The following is a 27745-nucleotide window of genomic DNA, read 5'->3' on the forward strand; positions in this document are numbered from 1 at the left end:
AGCGATCGCGTCGCTTGTTCGCTCGCTCTACGTACTTCGTTGACGACGGTCGCGCGCGTGTAACGTTCTTATATTTCTATCAAACTTACGCGGTAACTTCCTCCGAAATTGTATTAGAGGAGAATTTGTGAACTTTTTCGGTCCATTACATAGTGTTGTGCCTGTAGAGAGTTACTAAAGGAAATATCGAGTTTTACTGGAGTGAACTCGAAGCCGGTCGACTGTGAGAAACGATTCGTTTCGGTTTCGACGCCGCCGAGACTAGTGGATGTTGATAATAAATAGCGTTAGGGAGTTAAGTGCGAAGCAAAAGTGAAGTGTTGGAGGAGCGGAGGATGTCATTCGGCGGTCGAGGATACGAGGGCGTGTGACACGCTCTTCGACATGAGACGCCGCTGGTCTAACAACGGAGGCTTTCCGCTGCGAATGCTTGAAGAGAGCTCCTCAGAAGTGACTTCGTCGTCAGCTCTAGGATTACCACCGGCAATGGTTATGTCACCGGAGTCGCTCGCCTCGCCAGAGTACGCTGGGCTCGAGCTATGGGGCTACGATGATGGAATCACATACAACACTGCTCAGTCGTTGCTCGGCAACACTTGTACCATGCAGCAGCAGCAGCAGCAGCCCACACAACCATTACCTTCCATGCCGTTGCCGATGCCGCCCACGACGCCCAAATCAGAAAACGAATCCATATCATCAGGTCAGATTTTTAAGATTACGAATATTCTCGAATGTGTTTTGTTTTACAATGTAATTCGTTATTAGAAGTGTAAATATAAATTTTGGCGGCAAGTACGCCGATGTCAAAGTCAGTAGCTGAGGCGTTACGACTTGCGGCGCTGTCATCGACCTTTGGCCCGGATACCTTGACCGGGCGCCACAGGCCGATGTCTCCACTCGCTGCACAATACTGATAATCCTAATGTTTTGTTTATGTTCGCCGGTTTTGCAAACGAAATATTTTATAAATTACAATTTTCCTTTTATCACTATTACATTACTTTTATTCGTTGTTTACGTTATAATGGGTACGTTATATATGGGGATAACTTCGTCGTTTATAAACCGATTTTGATAATTCTTTTTTTGTTAGAAAGGAAATTTCCCAAGGGTAGTACCGTGATAAGGAAACCAGGATCTGATGATGGAATCCCAGAGAAATCGAGGGAAACCCCTTTTTTCCCTCTCCTTACGGTGTATTTTTTTCGTTTGCTAGCAAACACAATGATTTTAGACATTTGGAATATTCTTTATCATTATGCTGGATGTGAAGCGATATTTTGAAGTTTAGTAAATATATGGTTATGTTCAACTATGGATGACTAATACGTAGAATGACATGATGCTTGCGACATTAATGTGAAACTTAAAATAACACGTCATATTTCGCTCCTAGAGATCATAGAATACACGTATAAAACTTATTGGCAAGGTTATTTGTGTATGTAGGTTCGCTCTACCTATTCATTAGTAAACAACGCTTGCCTATGTTTGATTAGTGGACGCTAAACAGCTAGTAGGAGGAACACTGCATGAGTAATTCTTATCGCGACACGTTCAAGGTTAAAATGGAAAATTTAACAAACATCGTGGCCCAGAAACGATTTTCATTTTTATCCAAAAACGGCAACGTTAAGTACGAAATCGTGTGACAATGAAAACAGGTTGTATTAAATTTAATTGCCTATAATAAAGATATTTTAGGGGCATTTTTTCACCAGATGTGGATAGTTTATCCTGTAAAGAATTTACGAATAGACTAATAAGACAGAGCAGAATACGCCAGGACATGTTCGCTACAATTAAGAAACTACAACTTAGATTCACAATTGCGAATGGAAATGTATCATAAATATTGTGGAATTCGATGGTGATAAAGAATAATACATCATAAACTTTTATCCGCTGGATACCATCATCTGTCAAATAGCGTTATTCACAACTGATGAAAGAGGCCCTTAGCAACATAAAGATAATATTTTATGAAATATGAATTCCAAAGCTAATCTTCAATCACGACATTGCGTTACATCGTCTTATTATATATTCGTCACCATTATCGAAGTGTTGGCTTTACGAGACGAGTAGGTATCCTATTCCTTAGAGACATCTTATTTGTGGTCCCCTAAATATAAACAGAGTAACTCCTATGGGAATTCTTAATTACTTTGTACATAATTATGGGAAAATAATGTTGCATTATTATTTAAGTATTATAACAAATGGACGTATTTCCAAATCTTTAACAAACTTCTTTGCAACATTAGTAACTCACTGTTAGAATAGCAATACCTACTTTGTGAACGTACTATTTACTTAGAATATGTTTTCTACAAGCAAATTGCAAAAAAAAAAATGCATTCATAGAAATTAATAGTAAAAAAAAAAACAGGTTTAGCATACTTGAAATTTCAAAACATCTGAAAATACCTAAATTAAAAAAATATATTTGTATAATTATAAATTTTAACAGTGGTTTAACGTGGTTTTATAATAAGTGACAGATAATACGCATGTGCACTTAGACAAATGTGTTTTTTAAATTATCCACTTTAGCTCAGAAGGCCTAAAATATGTACATTCATTGCCAGAACAGTACGATATTTTAATCTATCATCAATCTACGGGGAGGATGGAGGCAGCGAGGGCGGGGGCGCTCCCTCTTATTAGTTAGTAACCGACTAGTAACGTATAATACATTTTTAGTTAAGAAACTACTAAATGGAAACCGTAATTTTAAATTCATTATAAAATGAGCATCATCATCTATTGTTTGAAATTTGATTCTCATTCTTATAATGGTCTTTTTCATACTTTTTATTATAATAATCTAAAAAGCTTTTTTCCTTAAAACACGATCATTCTATTTAATCTGCGTTTTATATTTTTACGTCAATTATTATCTTTCATTATCTCATCAATCGTTATTTAGGAGCCTCAAACTTAAAAAGAAGTATTTTTTCAATAAAGTAATAAAACGAGACGCAATGTGGACGTATTTTTAAATATCTCGTTTTATTATCGGTCTGTTTTAAACTTGACTGTATAGTGGCTTCCATTTGAAGTCCTTTTAATATGCGATAAAACATACAATATAAACAATTTAAGAGTGAACTGGATGCAAAAGTTTCGTCGAAGAGCTGGCGCGCCGGTTCGACCGGTTTAGAGGCCACTTCTGATGGTAAATCGCGCCTGACAAGCCGCAAGTATACGTTCATGATATATAATAATCAATTAAATGTATGTTTCAGTTTATTTGGCGTATGTATAAATTTTATCTTATTTTAGGATGTTTCAGGTTTAGCGTAATTTATGACTATTTGTTACTAAAACTTTAAAATTCGCAAGGTGAAATACCAAAAGGTGATATTGTATTGTACTTTTCGTGGTTTATTTTTTTGTGTAAGTTAGGTTTACCTAACTGTATGTAGGTTCGATAAAATATACTGAATGGCCTCTAAAATACATAGATACTTATATAAGTTAGTTGAATAAAAATGTCATGAAAATTAAAATAGAAGAACCAGCGCACGTATATTCAAGGTATTATACATAGTATCTAAAAATAAAATTTCTAATTATAAAGTAATAACTTATGTAGAATGTCGTTTAATAAAGTTGTTTGCGCAATATCTGACATATCGGAGATAATTATAATTATAAAATCTTTAGAAAAGCAGCGTCAATATTAGTCGTCATTTTGATTCCATTATTAAATTGAAAGGGTATTCTCGAATATAGCTCTAAGAGAAAAAAAGTAATTTAGTTCTTTATAAAGAAATTGGCCCATTCAAAGTTAATTTTCTTCAGACAACGACGTCGCCATTCTTGGCTTGCTCTTAACTTCTTTTTATACATATTAAATTTTTATTTTTACTTCATTCGCTCTGGCGCTTTTTTATAAATTGTTCAAAAACTAGCGAAGAATCCGAACTTGAAAAACATGTTGCCGTCTATTTAGTACCTCATTAATTATTAAAAAAAAAGGTAAATGTTCCACTTTTTTTGCAACGAATTCTTATTATATAATGATGTAAACTTATATAATTTATTTATAATTATTTATTGGGAATGAAAATAATGTACTTATTATATTTGTGTTAAAAATTATATCTTATTTTAATGTAGGTAAAAAGTTTGTTTATTACTCTTGCACAAATGCGGATTAGTCGTTAAATGTATGCACCTCTAAAGCGGGAATTATATAAGTAGATAATAGAAGATTAGCAACAGTCTAGTGGCTTGGGGTGCAAAATAGGTACATATCCTACATACAAGACTAGATATATTCAAACAAAAATAAAATCTTTTTTTATTCCAGTAGGCTTATCAAGCTCTTTTCAATTGTCATTTTACTACACACACCCAGCACAAAGCCAGCAGTTGGACGGTTATCCCGCCATCGGTCGGCTTTTTAAGTTTCAAAGTGGTAGCGGAACTGTGTTATCCCTTAGTCGCCTCTTATGAAACTCACGGAAAGAGAGTGGGTGCTATATTCTTTACTGGCGTAACCATACAGCAGCAGCAATTGAATTAGACTAATGTTGCAACTATTTGGATGTACATTCTGCACTGAAGAATCTGCAATAAAAAAAATATCCAGAGATATTCGATTGAAAAACTGCCAATCATATATTTAGTCATGTTTGGCATGAAATACAGTATCACTAAACTCCCACGTCTTTTTCATTAATATCATCTTGAACCGAATAATAACCTTCAGCTTTTCGTACAAGTATGTAGAAGACATCTTCTTGACATTTCATTAATATAATGCTTACAAGAACTTCTATTTGCCCTAAAACTAGAGAGTAGCATAATTATGTCTTTTAATACCGCGTTGCATTTGCTTTACGCATGCTTGCTATTTCTGCGTAATTCAGCTATCTTATTGTGAACTAATTGATGATGATGATATGCCGCTTGTCCATATAGGAGAAGACTTAGGACATAATCTACCACGCTGCCCCACTGCGGTATTGGGCATAATTTCCCTACCGGTTTTATAATAGTATACAACCGAAACCAACGCGCGACGTCTGTACGTGATCATAGAGCCTAGTAGGCAAACCCATCAGGAGAAGAGAAATTTTTTAATAACAACAATTGTTTGTTTTAAGCAGTTAATATCTAAGATTGAAGGAACGTTCAATGTAGTACAAGTAGTATATTATTTATACAGTATATATTATGTACATTGCCTTATAGTAAGTCACTTTCTTCTAAGTGCAGCGAAGCAATGCATTATGCGTTTCATACACTTATCATGTTATAATTGATGTATGTTTTTTTTGCTTTCCATCTCGCATGTCTTTGTTGAAGATTCTTTGTAATATATCTGCTGAATTAATTTATTTTCATGTAAAATATATATGTACAAGAACCGTCAATGTCAATGTTAAAAAACATGTCTCACATCTTTCTATAACACTAAACTGTCAAATTACAAGCAATACAAAAAATAAAATGTTAAGGTCGTATTAAATACCGCACGTAAGTATTATCACTTCATTGTTTTACTTTCTACTTAAAATTTTCTACCTGTATTTGTTATCAGGTGATTTATTAAACTAATAACCTATTTGAAATGCGTTTATGTTAATTGTTCAAACTTATTTTAATTTAAAATAATGTATTTGTATGTACTAAAAGTACTAATTATCCCCTTTACTCGATTGCTTTATTGACCTTAAGTGGTGTACAAAAAGAGAATTATTTATAATTATACCTTTTAGTCAAATTGACAATGTATCTATTAAATCAGTTCGCGTTTCGCGAGCATTGTTTCATGATTTCTAGTGTATATTCAAATAATGTCAGTGACCGCTTAAATAATGCGAACATAATATTTTTAACCTCCAAAGTTTGCTTTGCTTGTCGTTCTTAGTTTTGATTCATTATTTTACCCAGCATAATTATATAAACACAAATTTTTTTGCAATTAAGAATTTTTATTTATCATTACCGGTCCTCCATAATTTGCTCCGATCCTTCTCCTACATGGGGAAAGAGGCCTATGCCCAGCTGTGGGATATTACAGGCTGAAGCGATGAGCGAGCGATTTACTAGTGTTGTTATTTTCTTCGTTCTTATTATTCAAGCATGCGAAAGCACATTTAGATGAATATGTATTTGGCCTTTCCTGACACGACATAAATATCCATATTATTTTAACGACCAATTTTTTTACGCATTAAATTGTAGCAATACTCTATATTGACTTTATTCGTATATTTAAATGTCTATACTCTAAAGGTATTAATTATAAGTTTTAATGAATGCTTTACATTTGAGTATCTAGTAACCAACAATAAATATTACAAGTGTAAGAACATTAACATTTTTCATAATAACTGCATTGAGTTATTTTATTCATTGTATGAAATTTTCTGATGTAATATTGAGGATTATCCTCTTATAAAGTAACCCGCATCAGTCGTCAACTAAACACATCAATAAAAGTTGTCTATGTCACGGGGAATTAAAACTCCGAGATAAATAGTGTAGCAACACAAACATGCGGGTACTCTTGTTGCATTTGTAGAAGAAATATTGAATTTCAACATAAAAACGTATTAAATTTAGGTATTATCATGTTTCATTTCAGTAATTAGAAATTCGGGTTTTAAACAGTTGTTTTTCTGTTAAGAACTTTAGTTATTTCAAAATATTATGAAAGATTTATACGAATATGTTAATCACAAGTAATCTTTTCAAATAATATTAGGAATTAAAAAAGTTACAAAGTTTAGTTTTAGTTTTCACAAAGAATACTTACGAAGTTTCATTACTCATTGCGAACTAGTGTTGTGTATTCATTCACCCGTAAAACTCTAAATCCGTGAACTTGGTCATGTCCAGACCGTGTTTTCGTCAATAAATCTTGTTTTGTTTTAGCCATTAGAAATTATACCGTGTGAAAATACCTGTAGGGCACATTTTCATACCCCAGAGGCCCCACCTGAGGTGAATGTATCTGCGTCCGCGTGGGGGCGCCAAGGTCACTGCGGTTTTTTGACACGTCGTTATATAAATAGTGGCAAATCGAACCATCATGTACCTAGCACGCCACTTTTGTTATATTCACTTAGCCGGAAATTATTTGTTTCGGTTTTTGAATAATCATTAATTTTGTCGCAGCGATAGGGTTACGAACCCGATAGAAGGACCTTCAATTGATTTCTATTTCGGCAATCGAAACGCTAACAATCGCTCACAACACCGACGGTTTGCGGGTTCGAATCCCGCTCGGGATGGATATTTATATTTGTATAAATATTTCTTTCCGGTTTGGATGTCTGTTCACATGATGTTCACATGTGGGTCACTCCACCGCGACTAGGAGAGCACGTTAAGCCGTCGCTCCCGTTTGATATCATAAATACCTGATAACGATCGTTACTCATAGTAGGGAACATCCGCCAACTCGCAGTGGAGCAGCGTGGTGGATTAAGCTTCAATCCTTCTACGTGGACAAAGAGGCCTATGCCCTGCAGTGGGATACAGGTTAAATGCATGCCTACATGCATACAATCGAAACGCTAACGCTATTTAATTACACGAATTACTTTTAAATTCTTATATTAATATAAAAGTGATTAGTAATTGAATGTAACTGCTTTAAATATTCGATTTTACACACAATTATATGTTTTAACTCCCTACGTAAAGCTACCTAATTTGAAATTGTCTTCTTTATTTTGTTAATCTTGCTATCTTTACGATGACATCCTTTAATAATAATTCATGTCACGGACGCCCATTTCTAATTACACCGAACACGGTGTGAACAAGTATGCGATAAAATATAACATTTCAATATCGTGTAATGCGATATCCTCTCCGTGTACGCGAGTCATGATTGATGATTCCTTAATCAAAAAGGTCGCTGACCTCACTCCGTATAAAGAGAAGATAGCTTATGACTTCATCTGTTTTAAATAGCATAAGTAATAACAAAAATAGTCCCATCAATATGGTTGTTTATTGAAACATCGTTAAGTTTGTTTTCGTTTTGAGTTTTCTAAATTATTATTTTTTTACGTGGCAAATTAGCATGTAAATCTGATCAACTCCACAAGCTATAAACTCGCTTACAATCTGGTATTAGAATAATATTACTTAATCCATGCTCCGCTAGCAGCTGGCGTTTGCGAGTAGGGAACAAATTTCATTATTGCACCGTGATTTCGCAACCCTTTGATCGTATCTAATGGTCGATCTGCCCCCCTTATTTTCTAAGCTCACGTTCGCTCTAAAAGAAAGTATTATGATGTATCGTGTAGCTTCAAATTATTTAGTACGTACTTTGTGTCTAATAACGTGAATGTGTATAATTCGTTTAAATAATTATCACAAAGAGATGATGCATAATAAATGTGGATTGAGATGTTTTTAGGATTCCGTACCTCTTCCCTTAGATCTGAATCCAATTTGCTTCTGAAAATTTCTCCCCATTCTACTTCCTTTTACTCCAATTCCTTTACTGTTAATGCTGTCCGTCTGTGGAATTCTCTTCCGCTTTCAATAAGACAAGCTCCGTCGCTCATTAGGTCACAACTGTCACGTACTGTCTGATTTGTAGTTTAATTTATATGTATATATTTATATAAGTATATGTGTATATGTGTGTAATGTATATGTGTTTTATATATTATATATACTAAAATATTTACTTATTTATATATAAGTTTTTTATATTTATGTAAGTCTATCATATCGTAGTTTATATCTACGTATGTCTGATAATGCCTCGTATTTTTAATATTAAACATGTTAACAATTTGTTTAACGTTATTTATTATTGATTTTTCTTCCTTAATAATTATATGCACACTTCTAACCGCTGCTACTGTATTGTGTCCAGTACCCAAAGGTTATCTGGAAGAAATCGCTATTTAGCGATAAGACCGCCTTTGTACATCTTGTATTCTATCTTTCTTTATATGTGTCTGTATTTTGGTGTACATTAAGAATAAATAAATAAATACCTCATAAGGAAAAAACGGAACCCTTATAGGATCACTGTTGGCCGTGTGTATGTCAAGACCCTTTATCTCAGGAACGCGTGGAGGTATCAAGCTGAATTTCATATCAAATACTCAAGTCTACTGTCCCTTGGAGCTGTGAAAAAATCAAACTCAAAGCCAACGCAAATGATACAGCCGTTTATGCTGCAAATTTTCGGCACTCGCAAGGGAATCAAAACCTACAGGGTACTTCTCGTGAACTCATAATTTTGAAATTTGTTACGAAGCAACGTCTCATAGCACAGATAAAAGAAAAATTGCGAGACGCATAAATTTTTAGTTACAACATAGAATCAAAATATTTTGATAATTTTGTTTGTACGGAACCCTCGATGCGCGAGTCCGATTCGCACTTGGCCGGTTTTTATGATAATATTCGTTTTTGTTTTTAGTCTTCATATAGAATATTTATCAAATAAATACTGTCCTGATAATGTGTCCTGTAAATCTTTCAGATTGTTATATTCTGAAGTAAGGCTAGTTGAAAGTTTTTCTTAAAATGTTCTACAGAATGTAGTCTAGGAAGGCAGTAAGTACGGCGGATATGCGGTCGAGCGCTCGTCTCGGTTGGCTGCGCCCGCGCTGCCATCGCGTCCCTCGTTAATTCTATTATCTCCCTTCAACCAGGCGCTGTAACCACGAAATGTACAACCTTGATGCGAGTCCCTAGAGTTTTATCTTCTTTACACTATTTTTAGATAAGACCATTACGAAGATTAGAACCTGTTCAACAAAACAAAACTATGTCGTAGGACGGATTTTACGTCGGAAATTCATTATTACGAGTATACATTGTTTCTGAATTGTACTTGTTAAGATCCATAGATAAAACTGCTGAGTCAGGTTGCTCTCATTATAAAAAAAAAGATATAAATATAGATAAAAATAACTATTAACATATATATTTTAGACAATAATCAAGCTTTAAAAAAACAATGCGGCGGTTATGATCAACATTGCCGCTGATTTTTTATCCGCCACTAATGGTTTCATTTATCTTGTCGAGGGCATCTGTTGTATCGCAAAGAACGTTTAAATAGAGTTGGCATTGTTGACTATACTTCGTTGTACCGCGGGCCCCAACTTAATATCGAAAATGTAATTCGATTTTAATCTTTATAACTCGCGACTCAAGAACTACTTGCTGTAGTGTTTAACTTGAAACTACATCCTGGATTACTAGATCATTGATCTAAATCTGATAATCATAACGGAATCACGAATATTTGTTGAACCATTGTTGTCAAATGTATTCTGTACAATATTATGTTACAAAGAAAAGATGGCACGTTAGATCTAATATCCACGACGGCGACGGGTAGCACTTTAATTTTTAATGGAAGTCATGACATGGGCATTGTTGACAAAACCAGTTATGATTTTGTTCGCTCAGCCAATTTATTAATAACAACGATAATTATTATTATTATATGTCTTATAAATGTTAATTTTCAATATGCTATTGTTGCATCGGATCATGAATTGTATGACACGTTGTATGGGCGTTGAATTATGTCACTAGGAAAAGAACTAAGCAATAGAAAAGGAAATACACCTACGCGATCCGCATAACAGGCGTAACTCACGTACTTCCTCAAGTGTGCTAGGCTTGTGTCAATTCACCTTTATTTGTTCTGCAATAATACCTGCACAGGCGATAATGTCGTATTTTACAAAAAACTAACATTTTTTATCAAAAAAATAAAAATAGATATATTTCACAGTTGTTTTGGTGCATATAGAAAATTAGTCAAACATTTTAAAGCTCGTAACTTAACATAAAAATGATTATCTTAACTTAACCTTTAATTATTAATCTCTCGCCTTCATTATTTGACTTAAAATGAGGAAGTTGTGTTGCCTGTAATTGGATCTACATCCTAACATGATGATTTATATAACTGTACTCTTAAAACTATATTTGATGTATATCTGTTGGTAAACCATTAAATAAAATAAAATAAAAGAAAATATATGAATAAAAATTTTGTATGCTATTAGGCAAAAAATGTTAAAAAAAATTAAAATTTAAAATAGAGAATCCATGTTGTTAAAAGGCTTTAAGCGCTTTTTAAAATTATAATCAGTTTCATACAATAAAATTTCATTTGAAGGTTTTTAATAAATATTTAACTAACAATTCAGTGTCCAGCTACTTTCAACGTAAGTTCCAAGTTATGAGTGAAATCTTATGAGATAAGTGTTTTTGACTGAATACAGAGTCCGTTCAAGTATGTACCGAGAATAGCTTTATCGGGATAATATCAATATCCCTTTGGACCTTGTTAGCCCGCCCCCTCACGCGTGTTCCTCGACGCTTTATTGTGCCATCATCGTGTACGACCCACACATATAATTTAGTATCGAATAGATTCCTTTAAGCTATATGTTTATTGAAAATAAATGCTATTTTTAGATATAAATTCAAGTTTTATTATTTCTTAACTTCTTACAATTATATAAATAACTTTGATTTATCCCCATATATTAAATTTATTCCAAGAAAATTAGGTAACATTGAAAACGTTACACAAAAAGAATTTTTTATCAACCGATGTTGAATAAGTCTGATAATATTGATTCGACTATTTTTGTCTGTTACGAAATTATTTTTTGCAATATGTAAACATATTTATTATATTTGTAATAAAATAAGTACGAAAATATCAAAGTTATATCAAGGTTAAAGTTATTTTAACTGTGGATTTTTTTCAACCGATGTCGAATCAGTAGGATAATATTAATTCGACTATTTTTGTCAGTTATACGATTGTTTTTATAAATTTATTTAAAATATAAATGGATTTAGTATATTTTTAATAAGTATGAAAAAATATATAAAATAAGGGATACTACAAATTTTGCCTTAAAAAACGGAGACGATTTTATTAAATTGTTGATAAAGCCTGATTTGTTGTTAAAATAAAAAGAAAACGAATAACAAAAGTCCAATGACATGTAAGAATTCATTACATGTACTCACTGCACATAAAGAAGCTAATGGAAAATAAAGTGTCTTATTTCGAATCATCAAAGTAGTTAAAAAATATCGTGCTATTCATACGAGCTCTAATGAGGCAGACATTTGCTTGGCTTCAAAGTAAAAATTTTTCACAAAAAATAATGACTTATCCGTGAAAAACACGCCGAGATAATATCGAGACTTTTCATCAAACAATTTCATCCAATCATTTATTTAGAGTCTGTGTAATATACATTGTTAACATAAATTATGTTCTTAGATTTACGGTATATTAGCGGTAATATGACAAAATATTTTGACGTTTTATCATCCTCTTGATCATAATATGAAACCATACGAATAGATATATTTCTTGTCCAACGAATCATTTAGATTGTAGCTATGCTTGTCGCTAAATGTTCACATAAAAGTCGCATATACGCAAAAAAGTTTTAGTCTCCTTAAGTAGCGTATCTAAAACGAATATCTACCTGCATTTGTGTTACTAGCTGTGCCCTGCTGTTTGACACGTGTTAATTTGAGGAAATTACTTTTTGGATTTTGAGGAAATTATTTATAGCCTTCTTCGGTAAATAGGCTAACACAAAAACAAAAAAAAAAAAACAAAAAAACAATACGAACCAGTAGTTCCTGAGATTTGCGCGTTTAAACAAACTTTTAATCCTTGTTATATTAATATAGATTAGGAAGAGTAAGTTTGTTCAATTGCAAGTGTACGAGTGTGTCACTGTGTTTGTATGATTTTAGTGCAGACGCATTGCATTTAAACTAAATCTTACTGGTTATAATTTAAGTATCTTGGCCTTGATCGTTGTGCATCGCTGCACGGCGCGTTGGCATTCACCTTATCGTGTGTTGAACTGTTCTATATCAAAACGACCAGAGATGGGTCTAAATTCAGAGCTGTTTTAATCTGTCATGAATAAAAATATACATGTATTTTTAAAAGAATAGAAACGCTCGATGCTCGAGTGTACATCTTAAATTTGACGAATAAAACCTATTCGCTAGCTTTAAATACATTCGTGACGAACACATTCCTGCTGCGAATGTGTGTGTAAACGTATATAGCTTCGTATACAACTAAGAGGCAGTAGTCAAGGTCGACAATGTCATTGTACGAGCTTGCCGCGAATTCACACACTGACACGAGTTGCAGCTTTGTGTGTTGTCGAGCTATTGAAGTAATCTTATCATGTAGGTCACCTTACACTGTAGATTATAAATATGTACTGATTGCATGTACATTGATGTACGTTGGGTGCACAGCTCTAATGCTCTATAAGCAGTTATTTAGATTAATTTAAATAAATTCTATTGTGTACGAATTGTAGATAAACTGCAAACACAATTTAATATTAAAATACTTACTATTTCGGACACTTTGTATACCTTCTTACCTCTCACGCTGTGTTTATTACTTGTTTTGAAAATATTTCATGGACGAATAAAATTTCATGTTTACTTTCTCTTATTGTGAAATAAATTTTACCTTTATTCATTCTCTTATTACGCAAACATATTACGTTTTACCATATTAGGTTGCTTGCTACAACTTACTTAACATATCTAATGTTAAACCATATTATAACATTGCTTGGAGTAACTTTTCCGATCTCTTAAAAAAGATGTTTTATATGCATAACGAACATCAATGGTAGGGTGAGGCAGAACTGTGGCGAGCAAATGATTGACGCAAACAGCGTCAGTTGTTTACAGCACTACCGTCTCAGGTTATTTACATCGGGGTCACAGACACGTCGAAGGAGACCGTCGAATCGATATAATTCATCTAACTGGCAGCGAGAAGTACTTTACCTGCAATCCGCGGGTGAACGCGACTGCAAAGCGCGACAATGACCTCCTTTGACATTACGAGGTCGTTTATGCAATAGAGAGCTAAAGTGGGTGACTCCAGCAATAGCGCAGAATGTAGAGATGATTGAGCAAGGCCGCGCAGACTTTGCAAGACTATCACGCAACTGATAGATAACCCGATGTTTTCGGTTGTGTCGTTTCGCGATTAAAGTGTTGTTGATATTTGTTATCGTTCAACGAAATATTTTATCAGATGCTAAGTTGATACGTAGTATCAGCGACACTTTTCTGGGGTTAACGATCTCGTCTCCACGTGGCTATTTATGCAACTCTGGTGTCTTTAGAATACTATATATGGCGTTTTTATTATGTAAATTTTTTACTTTTCAGACAAATGTCAATAGTCTACACCTATGTAATTTTAAATATAACGTATGTATTAATTGCGCAACAATAAAAAACGAAGATAGCTATGTGTGAAAGTGAAATGTTTTACATTTGCTAACTAGAGTTAGATGTATACTTCCCACTTAATTTACTGATTCGTTATTATTTCCGAGTGTTCGATAAACAACTAAATATCAGAATAGCGACGAGGTCTCTTCGTAATATTCAGAATTAGCACTTATGATTTTCAGGGTTTTTGTATTAATTCTTAAAATAAGTTAACTACTAGCTGCTGCCCGCGACGTCGTCTGCGTGAACGCTATACAGCACCAAAAATACCTACGATTATACTTTTTAAAATAACATCCATTTACCCGTTTCTTCTTTACATTTCATATCTACAAAAAAATCTCATAGATGGCGCTGCTTTAAAATTGTCTTGTCTACTTATATTCATTTAATTATGTTTATCGGCTTAGTTGGTTATATTGCGTGATTTTTATAGTGTGAAGCTAGCTTATATAGCATGGTTATTAACATAATAACAACAACATTCAAATATGCATCGTTAGATTACACGTTGTTACAGAATGCTTTGAGGAAATAAAGGTTCACTGCTCGTTCCCGGTAGGTGATGGCATGATAATATGTAGCCTATACGTTGACCCGACTTCTTAATAATATTCAGTACTTTTTGAGTTTATCCCGGACATACATACAGACAAACAGACAGACAAAAATTCTAAAAACTATATTTTTGGCTTCGGTATCGATTGAAGATCACACCACAAGTATTCTTTTAAAAAAATATTCAATGTACAGCTTGACTTTCCTACCATTTTATTATATGTATAGATATTGTTTGTTAAAATTTATTTCAATTTGTAATTACAAAGTGCCTGTATTATTTTGTTTACTACTTGCTTGTAAAATTTTATAGAAGTAATGAAGCAATATTCTGAATATATTTCAAAACTTAGTGTTTCATCTTCAGAGTTAAAACTAAAACATAAAGAAGATGGATGTTGCAGTGTATCTATTTATATCTGGTCCGGCCGTAAACAGCCTGCGTCGGGAAACCGGTCAGCCCAGCCGAGGAATGCTTTTGCTCTCGCTAACTACTGCAGCTATCACTGTGAACAGGGCGATTGCAAATGTGCTAACAATGTTTCTGCACCTCTACTCTCAAGGATTCTAATAAACCCTATACATTTTCATTATTTTGTCTATTTGTGTATTCTACTATAGTCTCCGAAGCAAATATTGAGTTGAGTTGTTATTTTGTTCACAGTTTAAAATTTTTGTCACACAATAGGTTTAATAATATTATAGCGGAATATATTTGCTACAACTAATCTTTTGTTACATATATGTATATTGTATAATTATGATATGATGATATTTGAAAAGAATACAAAAGATATTACGTTTACTGAAACTTAAGCCATACATATTTGTAAGTAATATTAGGAAATGTTCCGCATAGTGTATAATAGAAGCTATGAATGGGAGAGGGTGGTAGTAGGGCACGGGGAGAAGCTTTATGTGTCTCCGCAACGTCATCGCCCATCCATCCATCAAGCTGACAGCACCGATTAATGTAACAGACTCATTTATCAGACTCTACAGAATTCTTGTATCCTAAAAAGGATTTTTACCCATGTAACGTTGTTAAAGATACCAAATAGTTCTCTATGATTCTGTCTAGATTACAGGTAAATAAATATGTAGTAATAACAGTGAAAAAACTAGGTGTGCCATTTTCCTAGATCACAGGTTACTACTGCCCAATTGATACGAAGTTGGTTTTTTTTTATCAAATTATTTATTACTTTTTTATACCTACTCAATAAAATATATATAAGGCAATAGAATACTGTATATCTAATTTAAATAATTTTATAGTGGTTCATCAGTTTCGTTTGTTAAAATGGTTTGATAGCCATGTTTATTAGGTGAATTGTCATAATTTTATTTTAGAAATTCGGTAAACACAATTGTTCAAACCATCTTTGTTTGTTTTAAATTAAAAATAAGATTTATTGCATGTTTTTAGTCTCAGGCGACGATATTGAGTGAACGGCTGAACGCGGAGGGCGGTCGACCTTCCGCCGCGCGTGGGCTGAGCCCATGACACAATTCACGAGATCTTCCACTACAAAGGATTATTTCTGTCCCATATTTTCCATTTTAATATTATGACGTCATTAATATTCAAAAACAAACGCTTGTTACAAACGCTTGTTATATTGTCCTAAGACTACAAGTAATATCAGATATCAACAGTGATAAAGATAGAATTTGCGACGTCATGTTAGCATATTATTTACCTCATATTATGTTTCTGCGTTAAAACGCAACGGCTTGGACCACGGTTCGTCTAAGGGCGTACATATTTTTAGTCAATGTTTGCCTACAACGCCTTGCCAAAATTTAAGGAACAAGTATGAATAATGTTTTTATATTATATTTTTTCTTTGGACTGACGAACAACTTTTTGCTCGTTATCGAAAATGTCGTTACACTAAGAAAAAAAAATCCCGCTCTTTATATTATGGGTGCCAACGTTTAAAAATTAATTGTCAATCAAAATGAAATAAATTTATATGTATTTGATTTTATACCTAATCAGTGTCAGAGTATTTTGCGTTAAATTCAACAAAAACAAAGGCGTTCTTTGGCGGCTGATAAGAGTTTCGTAGTCGGCTTATCTTTCTGATACACGGTTGCTGACCCCATACGTTCCCGGATGGCTTGGCACATTAAACTGAAAAGCGACTTGTATTTGATTTATAAGTTTATATTTTAATATTTGTCTTAATCAAGTGCAATGTGGACTTATACCAGTTAGTTATTGTTTCAATGTAAGTTAATGAATATGATTATTATCATTACAAATAAGATTTATCAATAATTTATTTTTATAGTCAGAATTATATTGAAACTTCTAAGAATCGCTAAATGATTTCAAATCAGTAAATATTTTTCCTTCTACCTTGTTATTATAGTTTTACATCATTTTTTACATACAATGTTATTCGTATTTAACTTTACCACACTATACCATTGTGGCATACACTTTGTTGTAAATGTTTGAACCTGAATACTGCATTTGTTGAGACTCGACCTACTTTGAAAGCACGTTTTCCTCTTGAGTACTACAGTATCCTCATTACTTATAAAATGTTAATGACCTAAAAAACAAAATAAACTTGTTGTTATTAAATTGTTTTGATTATGTATTTTCCTCGTTATAAACAACTACGACATAGAAGATGTTCAAATATTTAGCGGTTCTAATTAAATAATTAATTATGATTAATATTATCGTGATTATATGTCACTGAATAAAATCAGAGTAGAAACGATTGTTAGCATATTGATCTGTTTTAATTAATTATGAAACTTCTTATCAGGTTTTAGAACAAAGAGTCGTTGACCCAGTTGGTCGCGCGTCGTTCTAATTAGCCCTTATGGCCGAAGCTCGACGGACGATAACAGGTTGACGTCACTTAAACGTGCCTTGACCTGGTTTCCCGTTCTATATAATAATTTTATAGAATTAGATTTATACATAAACGTTATGAGTAATTCTAAGTTCCAATAACATAACGTAATAGAAAGCGTTTAAAGAGCAATGTCCAAGTGTCAAGGGCGTATAGATAGAACAACTACGGCGTCAACATTTCCATCGTATTGTGCTAACGAGGTCGAGCTGCGTCAGGCAAGGGCCATTACACATAGATAACTTCTAACTTATATCTGTTATGCACGTATTCTTTAAAAACACATCCACAAAATTCCGTAGCAATTAAACATGCTCCGACATTGTGACGTTTAAATATGGTATTCATATGTACAGCTGCACCGGGCTTTAAACGTCAAGAAAGCATGCGGTATTAATTCTAATTATACTCCCCTTCCTTTACTATTTTACCCATTTCCATGTTTACTCAAAAAGGCGTACAAGCGTGGGTGCGCAGTCCGTCTGTACTAAATTAGTGAACAGAGAGAGAGAGAGACAAAAACGTTAGAAAAAAGAGAGGTACGATGTAATCTAGTACTGTAAACAAACAGCGAAATGTCGGGGAGCTGAGACATATCCATTACGTCCACCCATGGAAACACTTTTGTGTACGTGATAACTGATAGGCACTTTCGACTTTACGATACGAGCGACGAAATATGTAAAGAGAATGTTGTAATAACAATGTTGTCGCTACTTGATCTACTTTTATTTTTTATGTTTTACTTTGAGTACAGCTGTGGTGATGGTATATAATTTTTATTACGTCTTAAACTTTTTAATAGGTTTAGGTTTCAATATTCATACTTCACATTGAGGCATAATATTTTTGGGAAAATATGTGTCGAATGAGAATTACAATATTTAATAGGATTTGCATACGAAAAAAAAGTTATACTCTAGTCAATCTAACAAATTTAGGTCTAAATTTGTATAATAGTCATATGCGAATGACCTTTTATTTTAATATATTAAAGTTGAAGGTTAAAACAGCCGCAATGAATTTACTATTAACGACATTTTATTGCATGAAAATTTCCTTCTAAAACATTTTTACTAGTAATTAGTTTTATATACGAATTAATCTCTGATTATAGATCTTAATAGGGCAAGAAGAGGATAGAAGAACATGTTTCTAAAAATTGGAAAAACCTGTGATAAACATTAAACTTGAAATCAATTCGCATCAAGATTATCAGGCGATGCTTGGGTATTTAATTATAATCTCTAAATATTTTAATGAATCAAGTTGCAATTAGGTTTGGAATCTTGGTTTTAATGTAACGCCCCATTGATGGATGAGATTAGATACATGTACAACATAAAATAGTAATCGAAGTTTCCACGATAGCGTGTGACGTGAAAAAGGCGATTTTCACTGCACGCGATTTCTATTTCAATCCAATTTTCCCGGCGCGTGGAGAAACCGATCGCTCTAGTTGCGCCGGGTCCGGCCCACATCTCTTGCTAGAAAGTATTGTAGAAAGTAATATTATGATCCGATCTCCGTCCATCCGATGCACCGATCACGTGTGTCTTTTTATGCATCAATTTTTTTTCAGCTGATAGTGGTATTTTTAAAGATGTATTCTCCACGTTTCGTATGTTTCACGCTATATTTGACTTACAACCATAGGATTACCACAAGCTACTTAATATAAAGGACATGTCGCTATGTTACGCTTACTTTCGCCGCAGCCGAATTTCAATGAGGTTGTCTACGGGTTTGTGCAATACCTAACTTTGGGCAACTTTCACTAGCTAGTTAGTGTATGCTTACGCGGTACGCCTGCGAAACCATTGCGTCGTCTGTTTCTGGGGTCATAGTGAAAGTGCGTATTGTTCAATCGACATAACTTTCTGAATCTTTGCTTAGATATTATTGCGCCTATATGTATAGTATTTTGTAGAAAGTAATTAGAAACACTAAGAAATATTTGTAGGCCTAGCCTTTAAAGGTTGCGTTAAACAACGTTATAAGCCATAAGTTTTAGTTTCATTTGAATGTTAGATACATTGCGTGGCGTTAAAAAAATAGTCGTACCATGCGATTTCCCTCGCTTTACAATTTGAAATTTGCAGATATATTGACATTATGTTTTCCATATGACGTAAAAATATCATTATTTTTTTATCTTCTTCAATAAATATGATTTTAACGCTTAAAAAATACGACTATACGAACAAAATAAACAAATTCTTTACTTAGCTTTATAATATTAATAAAGATTACCAAACAGAACTTTTCTCACACTTTTAAATAATAATATACTAATTCATTTCCGTGGGAAAACGATGTCTGATAGTCATTAAGACATCATTATTTTAATAGGAATTATCTAATTGATATACGTATAAAACTCGAAAGAGTTTAAATACGTTATTTGTTGTTATAATTTAACTTACTTATAACCTGTGTTCATGTAACTAACCTAAATGTTGTCACTATCCCAGTGATTTTTAATTCTTCGCGAGGGAAAATACTTTATAAAAAGTAAAAAAAAGTACCTAGTTTGGAACTCATTAGACCTTAACTACAAGTAGCATTCTTTCATATGAAGCCTTATTTACCTTAAGCCTTGTTTATCTTCGTTCGTGTTCCTATTATTCGATATAAATGAAACAAAAGCTACAACAGAACATCAAAGAAGTTAGCTATAAATAACGTTGTCAGATGTGTTGTTTATACCAAGTTTGGAATCACTTCAGAGAATAGTCCTTAATAAGTGAAAAATTCACAATCGCGTGAGAGGAAAAACTTGTTATTATTAGCTGTAGAGAATCGCGAGCTTGCTTTGAGCTCAGATGCTATCATAAATAATGTGGCAGCGCGGTGAACGTTGGAGAGATGTGCGGGAGGAGGGCGGTACGTAAGAGTCAAGGCCGCACGCTGCCCCCGGTCGACGCTCGCGCCCCACTTGTCGCTCACATTGCCGACTCCTTCCCGCGCCCGAGGATACTCGACGCCGCCCGAACTACCACGAACTAGACCTTCTATGCGCTCGCGCACAACAGCTGAGACGTAATAACACACTGACTCGGTCATCCGTGCGTTCAACTTATGATTGGATTTCTTTTCCTAAATAATTATTTATCAAATGAATGAATATTGATTGCTCATTGTCTATTTCTGTTTAATTGAAATATCATTAAAAGTTATACTATTTTAAAACTCTAAATGTGTACAGTCAGAGTTACAAAATAACTACATACTTAATCTTGAATCAACTGGGATGGTAGAAGTAACTACATATAAAGTTTTTCAAACGATATAAAGCAGCCATATTCTATTTTTTTTATAGGGAGCAAAAATTATTTAAAATTATTTAGGTTTTAATTAAAACGTAATTCCAAGTTCACAATGTAGTTACTTTATTAATGAAAAAATAAGTTTTGACAAAGATATTATATTATATTTGCATACGGCCCGCGGGCCGCAGTTTAAGTATAGCGGATATAAAGCATGCTATTGTAAGCTATTAAACCAATAGTACTCTATAGTATACATTGACAAATCTTTGATTTGTTGATAATCATATCATTATTATATTTCTAGTTTATTATTTACTTATTAAAGGACCGTAGGTAAACACGAAGCATGGGTATGTCCGATGAACCGAACCAGTTCTAGCCATCTCAGACACTTTCACCGCGTTCGATAGGTTGTATCATCTTAATAACCCACTAAACGCTATTTAATGATATAATCATCACACTTTGCAACTTTCAAAATATGTTAATAGTTTGTAATAAAATCGCACTTATTCAGTTTTATTTTTAAATTTATTATCATGAATGAAGGACATTTTATAACGTCGAGTTTATCGTCTACATCGCCAACGATGCATGCGACATTAAACCTAAACAATCTGCAGCGAGAGTAATGCAGCGTATGAATTTCATAGGTAAATAAAGCTATCGAAACCGATTAATGTTATGATATTTGAAATTTGAGTCATAAACTAAAGTATAATAAACGAACTCTCACACTTTCAGTCTTTTTATCCCTCATGTATGTAGATTTAGTTTTTTGGCAACATTTTGTAACAACCGATTGTTCAAGACAGGTACGCGGTAAAGGCCACCGACCCCGGCATAAGTCCGTATAATGGTCTCAATAAAATGTAAATAAAATTATCTGCTAGGAACTTAACTGCTTTGCACGCTTCAGTTAATGTGCTTAATGTAAATCTTTATATCTAATTTATTTTTGTTTTTCATTCGTCATACTATATATTCGTCTAAGTACTTTTTTGGGTGGTTTTTGCTCACGTATTTGAATTCAGAAAACATATGTTATCAACATATTGTTAATTGACTAAAACAAAGACATTAAAACACTCGATCGACATAACAGCAAACATTATCAATCACAATAGATTAATCACAATAGAAAGCTATTATAATCTATTGTGATATAATCGTGTTCTCGTGTATTGTGGTTAAAGGTAAACGAAGTAATAATAAACTTGCAACACTGCCTATTATATTTAAGGAGTTCCTACCGCGTGATTGACAATTGCCGATTTAATTTTCATTGCGCATCGCATACCCTACTCCTTCATGCACCTTGAATACAAAACCGACGTGCCAAACATCATTAGTATTCTGACAGGGTATAGCCACCTTTTGTTTGGGCAGGAAACGTTCAGACTTCCACCGAAAATGACTTGATCGTGTCTTTTTACAAAAACATCTCTTCGTCAAAGGGAGAGCAACTCGCATGTAAAAATTGAAAACAAACAGTCTTCACTTCTTCGTTTGTCCGCCGAGCCAACGAATCGGTCATGAAATGTATGCAAATTTTATAGCGTCCAATTATAGATGTTCTCGACAGCCGGCACCTTTGGGCCACCAGTTTCGAACTTTATTTATTGTTGCATTAAGCGTCGAAGATTTCATTTGTTTTAACTGGATGCCTTGGCTTCTTGGTCACTAGAATTAAATTTACTTAATATAAATATATAAAAAAATATGTAAAGTATATATACTAAATATTATATCAAATATTTAATGTGACGTATATTCGACGGATAAATTTAAAATTCAGTTAGTTCAAAATATTAATGAGATAATATTTAAACAAAACTGTTAAAAAAAACATTATTAATTTTTTTATCATTCTATTACAGGTCGTGAAGAACTGTCGCCGGCATCAAGTGTAAATGGATGTAGCACAGATGGAGAAGCAAGACGGCAAAAGAAAGGTCCAGCACCTCGCCAGCAAGAAGAGCTGTGTCTCGTATGTGGTGACAGAGCCTCCGGATACCACTACAACGCACTCACATGTGAAGGCTGTAAAGGTAAGTTAAGTCAGATTTGAACAACATCAGATGTGTAAAGATACCAAAATAGAAAGCCCTTGCCTAACAAGCGCCCACGAGTATTCATATTCAGTGCTAAATTGGCGCATTGTACCGGTTATCAAGACTGTTAGCGAAACGTACACAATGTATCCAAGTCGAGACGTAACGTCACAATAGCCGTCTGCACCGCGTCTATTCCTTGATTCATCCAATTCTATAACGTAGTCAGTTATTACAATTTGTCTTGCCAATCTTTTAAAACCACGTGGTTAACAGAACAAGATAAGTTTTGGTTCGTTTTTTATGAATTTCAAGACACAAAAGAAAATCTACCAATCGATGTTATTTTTTTCAGGATTCTTTAGGCGGAGTGTTACTAAAAATGCTGTATACATTTGCAAATTTGGTCACGCGTGTGAAATGGATATGTATATGAGAAGAAAATGTCAGGAATGTAGGTTAAAGAAATGTCTCGCAGTGGGTATGAGGCCAGAATGTGTAGTTCCGGAAACAACGTGTGCAATCAAAAGAAAAGAAAAGAAAGCACAAAGAGAAAAAGACAAACTGCCAGTCAGCACAACGACAGTTGATGATCACATGCCGCCCATAATGCAATGCGATCCACCGCCACCCGAAGCTGCCAGGATTGTAAGTTGATTTTATATTTTTATTCATAATTTAGCTTAGACTAATATAACTATTAGTCTTAGCTATATTTATTTTAGTTATACTCGTAAATTGTATATTTAAAGTATTTATGATTGCACGCACGTTTTGCATTCCCACCCTAATTAATAGCAACAAAATATTAATGTTTGTTGTTTCCTACGTGAAGCTGGAATGTTTGCAGCACGAAGTGGTCCCGCGGTTCCTCTCAGAAAAGCTCCTGGAGCAGAACAGGCTGAAGAACATCCCTCCACTAACGGCAAATCAGCAGTTCTTGATCGCGAGGCTGGTCTGGTATCAAGATGGCTACGAGCAGCCTTCTGACGAAGATTTAAAAAGGGTTACACAGGTGGGTTTCATTCGCCTTTATTTTATTTTGAAATGCACTTGTATTATTTCTTTTTTTATTTTATCCATTCAATCAGTCAGTCAGTCAGTCAGTTCAGTCTATTGCAGCATATTTTATCTCATGTTTACTATTAGTATAAAAATTATATTAGTACTGTAACATTTTTTATTTTAGTTTTTATTTTAGTATTTTGTGTTGAATATTTAGTTCATTTATTAATATATTAACGAATATTATTCGTTAAGAGCAAAATTTGATCTGTCTAGACTTGGCAGGAAGGGGAGGAAGACGAGGAGGAATCTGACTTGCCGTTCCGTCAGATCACTGAGATGACTATCCTGACCGTTCAACTGATCGTCGAGTTCGCTAAAGGCCTACCGGGATTTGCCAAGATCTCTCAACCTGATCAAATCACCCTTTTAAAGGTACGAAAAAAATTTGTAACATTAAGATTATAATACCAAAAACAAGAATTTCAAGAGAAAATTAGTAATTAACGCAAAAAACGTAAAATTAAACATTCAATTTTGATTCCTGTAATAATCAATATTATATCATATCTTAGATTTAAGAAGTAAAAGTTTTAATGCGAATTATGTTCTCCAGGCTTGCTCCAGTGAGGTGATGATGTTGCGAGTGGCACGACGATATGACGCGTCGACAGACAGCGTTCTCTTCGCGAACAACCGCGCGTACACCCGCGAAAACTATCGCAAGGCGGGCATGTCGTACGTTATCGAGAACCTGCTACACTTCTGCCGCTGCATGTACACCATGTCCATGGACAACGTGCACTATTCCCTCCTCACCGCTATCGTCATCTTCTCAGGTTTTTATACTATTTTTTTTTGATCCTACGAAATTTTTGGCAATCTCCAAACCAAATAAACAATGTGTAGCAAGTACAGATGGTACATTGGGCATAGCAGGAAGTATACTGTAGTAGCAGCCCGAGTAGGGACATACCTCACAGAAGATCACAGCTAAATAATACTGCTTTCAGTTAGTGTTTCTTTTAGTGGTCAGTAAGGTGGCCACAGATTCTGGGGAGGGTCGGCGCGCTTTCGATGCCTCTGGTTTTGCGCCTATAGGCTATGGGTAAGCCCTTGCCATCAGGTGGACTGCACGCTTGTTTGCCGACCCAGTCTAATAAAAGTAAATAATGTGTATACTATGGAGTATAGTTTATAATATTCTACTTCTACAATTAACACTAAAAATGAAACTTGCAAATTCCAGACCGGCCGGGGCTTGAGCAACCGCACTTGGTGGAGGAGATCCAGCGGTATTACCTGAACACTCTGCGCGTGTACATCATGAACCAGCTGAGCGCGTCCTCGCGCTGCCCGGTCATGTTCGGCAAGATATTGTCCATACTGTCCGAACTACGTACACTGGGCATGCAGAACTCTAACATGTGTATATCACTGAAACTCAAGAATAGGAAGCTACCGCCGTTTTTGGAGGAGATATGGGACGTAGCGGAAGTGTCGACATCGCATCCGCCTACACTCGTCGAGCCCCCCACCGAGCTCTAGCCCCTGCGCGCGCCCCGCCTGCGCGCGACTGGCCGCTGACCGCCCACTGGCCCCCACTGGCCCCCCTGGCCCCCCCTGGCCCACCAGTGGCGCCCTCTGGGCCCCCAGTGGGCCCACGCTGGCGCCCCGCCCGCCCCGGCCGCAAGCCCCCGGAGAGAAACGCTCATAGACTGGCTAGTTTTAGTGGAGTGCTCGGACACTAGACGGACTCGATTGAACTATTTTTAAGGACAGTGTTCGGCCGCCGGTCTCGCGCGTGTTCGGTGACCGACGTGCGAGTATAGTGAATATATGTGCTGTTGAACGTTCCGAGAATATATTTAGTGTTGATAGTTAGGATATGACTGGATGAGTCGGTCGCTCGGATACGGCCGATGAGACTCGGATGAGTACGTCCTCCTAAATTACGCATACGTACGTACTATGAGAGTTATAACACAAAAAGTAATATATGAGAGATGTTTCTATTGGGTGAAAAGTTGATAGTTATGTTTATTTACCAAAATTAACGGTACGTTGATTAACCCTTTTAATTAATATTATATGTATATTGTAAAGTTCGAACGCCCCGCGCAGCAGGAGATATCTGTCGGTGGACGTTGTTGATGATTTACGACTGTGTTTGTTTATATATAGTTTATGTCAGACGTGTTATCGTGTCCTGTCGATTTTAGTTCCGATTGATGTTCCATTGTCCTGTGCCCGCGTCCCTCAATTTTAACGAATAATTATAATTTATTATTGCTGTGATTACATTTATAAATGTTGAAGTATCTTAGGTAGGCTGAGATAAGTGTGTCTTATTACATTTAGAAGTTCTACTGTCGCAGTAGCTTTCATAAAAGCATCACCGGTTTCTTGTCTACCTGTTTGAATATTTTGATAGTTAACGACATAAGTATATAGTATATGGGTGATTCATTTTCTACAGTGATCACAATGCACTGATGTCTTTACTTTAGGCTATTGATCTTTGCTGTCACCGGTTTGGTGTTAGGTGTTGAGTCGCTATGCAGGTTGAGTTGTTGAAAGCTAAAGGCGTATCACGTGCAATTTACCATAGGTCGTCGTAGAATAATTTATAGATTCATAATAAATATACTATATGTGTCACACGTTGATCTATATTAAATAAGGAAATAACGGAGGCAGATATGGCTAATAATCCCAGTTACTGTGTCCTCGATAAATGTACAAAATTCAGATGTTATATAATGTTGTGTAATTCTACTTACAGCGACATAACATTGCGTGTATGTTGCGGCAGCTATTACGTAGGTACGTGTACGGTTAGACATATAGTGCCCATAACTCTATCCTGCTTTATGATTATAATTTTTCTATGTTGTCTATTTTTATTTTATTTATAGTTTTCTTGTTATTAAAGTGTAATTTATTTAACTTTGTCTTGTAGCGTATAGTTATCCAAATTGAAATGGCAGCTGGATTAAGTCAAATGTATGATTTTTAATATTTCGACTATTTAGCCGAGCTTACTATATGGGAACAATATTGGAATAGAGTATATATGTAAATGTTGATAGATCATCGTACGCGCAATGTCGTGTCCACAATAAACGACCAAATCTGTCTCCGCTTTAAATATACTAAGGGAGATGTCATTAAAAAATAAATAAAACAATAAATAACTAAAAATAATTCACGTTTAGATAAATAAACTGCCCATGTACAATATATTACACATACGAAATGCCTTATTTCGCGTTACCTGTACTGTGTACCTACATTGTTGAGAATGGAATATCATAGTTATATGTAAACTAAAATAATCGATCTCAATTAACAGTAAGCGTTGTTAAAGCATAAATTAAGCGTGTTTTTCGTTTATCGCTGGGCATTTCAACCTTCACGATGCAACTGGCTCGCGAGAAGCCTACATGGTAGCGTTCACGAACTCGCCGACACTCAACCACCCCGAACATTTAACACATTAAGATGTAGATTAAGTCTGTCTGATGCGTATTGAATGTGTCTTCTTTACATGAAACTGTGTTGTAAATTTACGTATTACGTATGCCTGAGGTTTTTGGAAGCATTTCTAACTATACGTATAAAATTCAGCGTGAGACGATCGAGCTTGCACCGCGGACCGAGCGCTAGTCCGCTTTTAATCCATCTT

General features: G+C 34.6%; 1 protein-coding gene across 1 annotated transcript; it reads left to right on the forward strand.

Moving 5' to 3' along the window:
- Positions 1-25605, forward strand: LOC123653478 (ecdysone receptor). Its single transcript, XM_045589473.1, has 7 exons — positions 1-703; positions 22879-23049; positions 23408-23700; positions 23903-24067; positions 24334-24492; positions 24674-24896; positions 25307-25605. The coding sequence occupies exons 1-7, from the start codon at positions 385-387 to the stop codon at positions 25603-25605; spliced, it is 1629 nt and encodes a 542-aa protein (XP_045445429.1). The 5' UTR covers positions 1-384.
- Positions 25606-27745: the final 2140 nt, after the last annotated feature.

Source organism: Melitaea cinxia, chromosome 5 (genome assembly GCF_905220565.1).
Source record: "Melitaea cinxia chromosome 5, ilMelCinx1.1, whole genome shotgun sequence".
Lineage (NCBI taxonomy): Eukaryota > Metazoa > Arthropoda > Insecta > Lepidoptera > Nymphalidae > Melitaea > Melitaea cinxia.

Excerpts from the sequence above, each read along its gene's own strand:
- LOC123653478 (XM_045589473.1), top strand. The coding sequence starts at position 385 with ATGAGACGCCGCTGGTCTAACAACGGAGGCTTTCCGCTGCGAATGCTT. Across the intron at positions 23,701-23,902 it reads CACCCGAAGCTGCCAGGATT|CACGAAGTGGTCCCGCGGTT; the intron begins GTAAGTTGATTT and ends GAATGTTTGCAG. Across the intron at positions 24,068-24,333 it reads ATTTAAAAAGGGTTACACAG|ACTTGGCAGGAAGGGGAGGA; the intron begins GTGGGTTTCATT and ends TGATCTGTCTAG.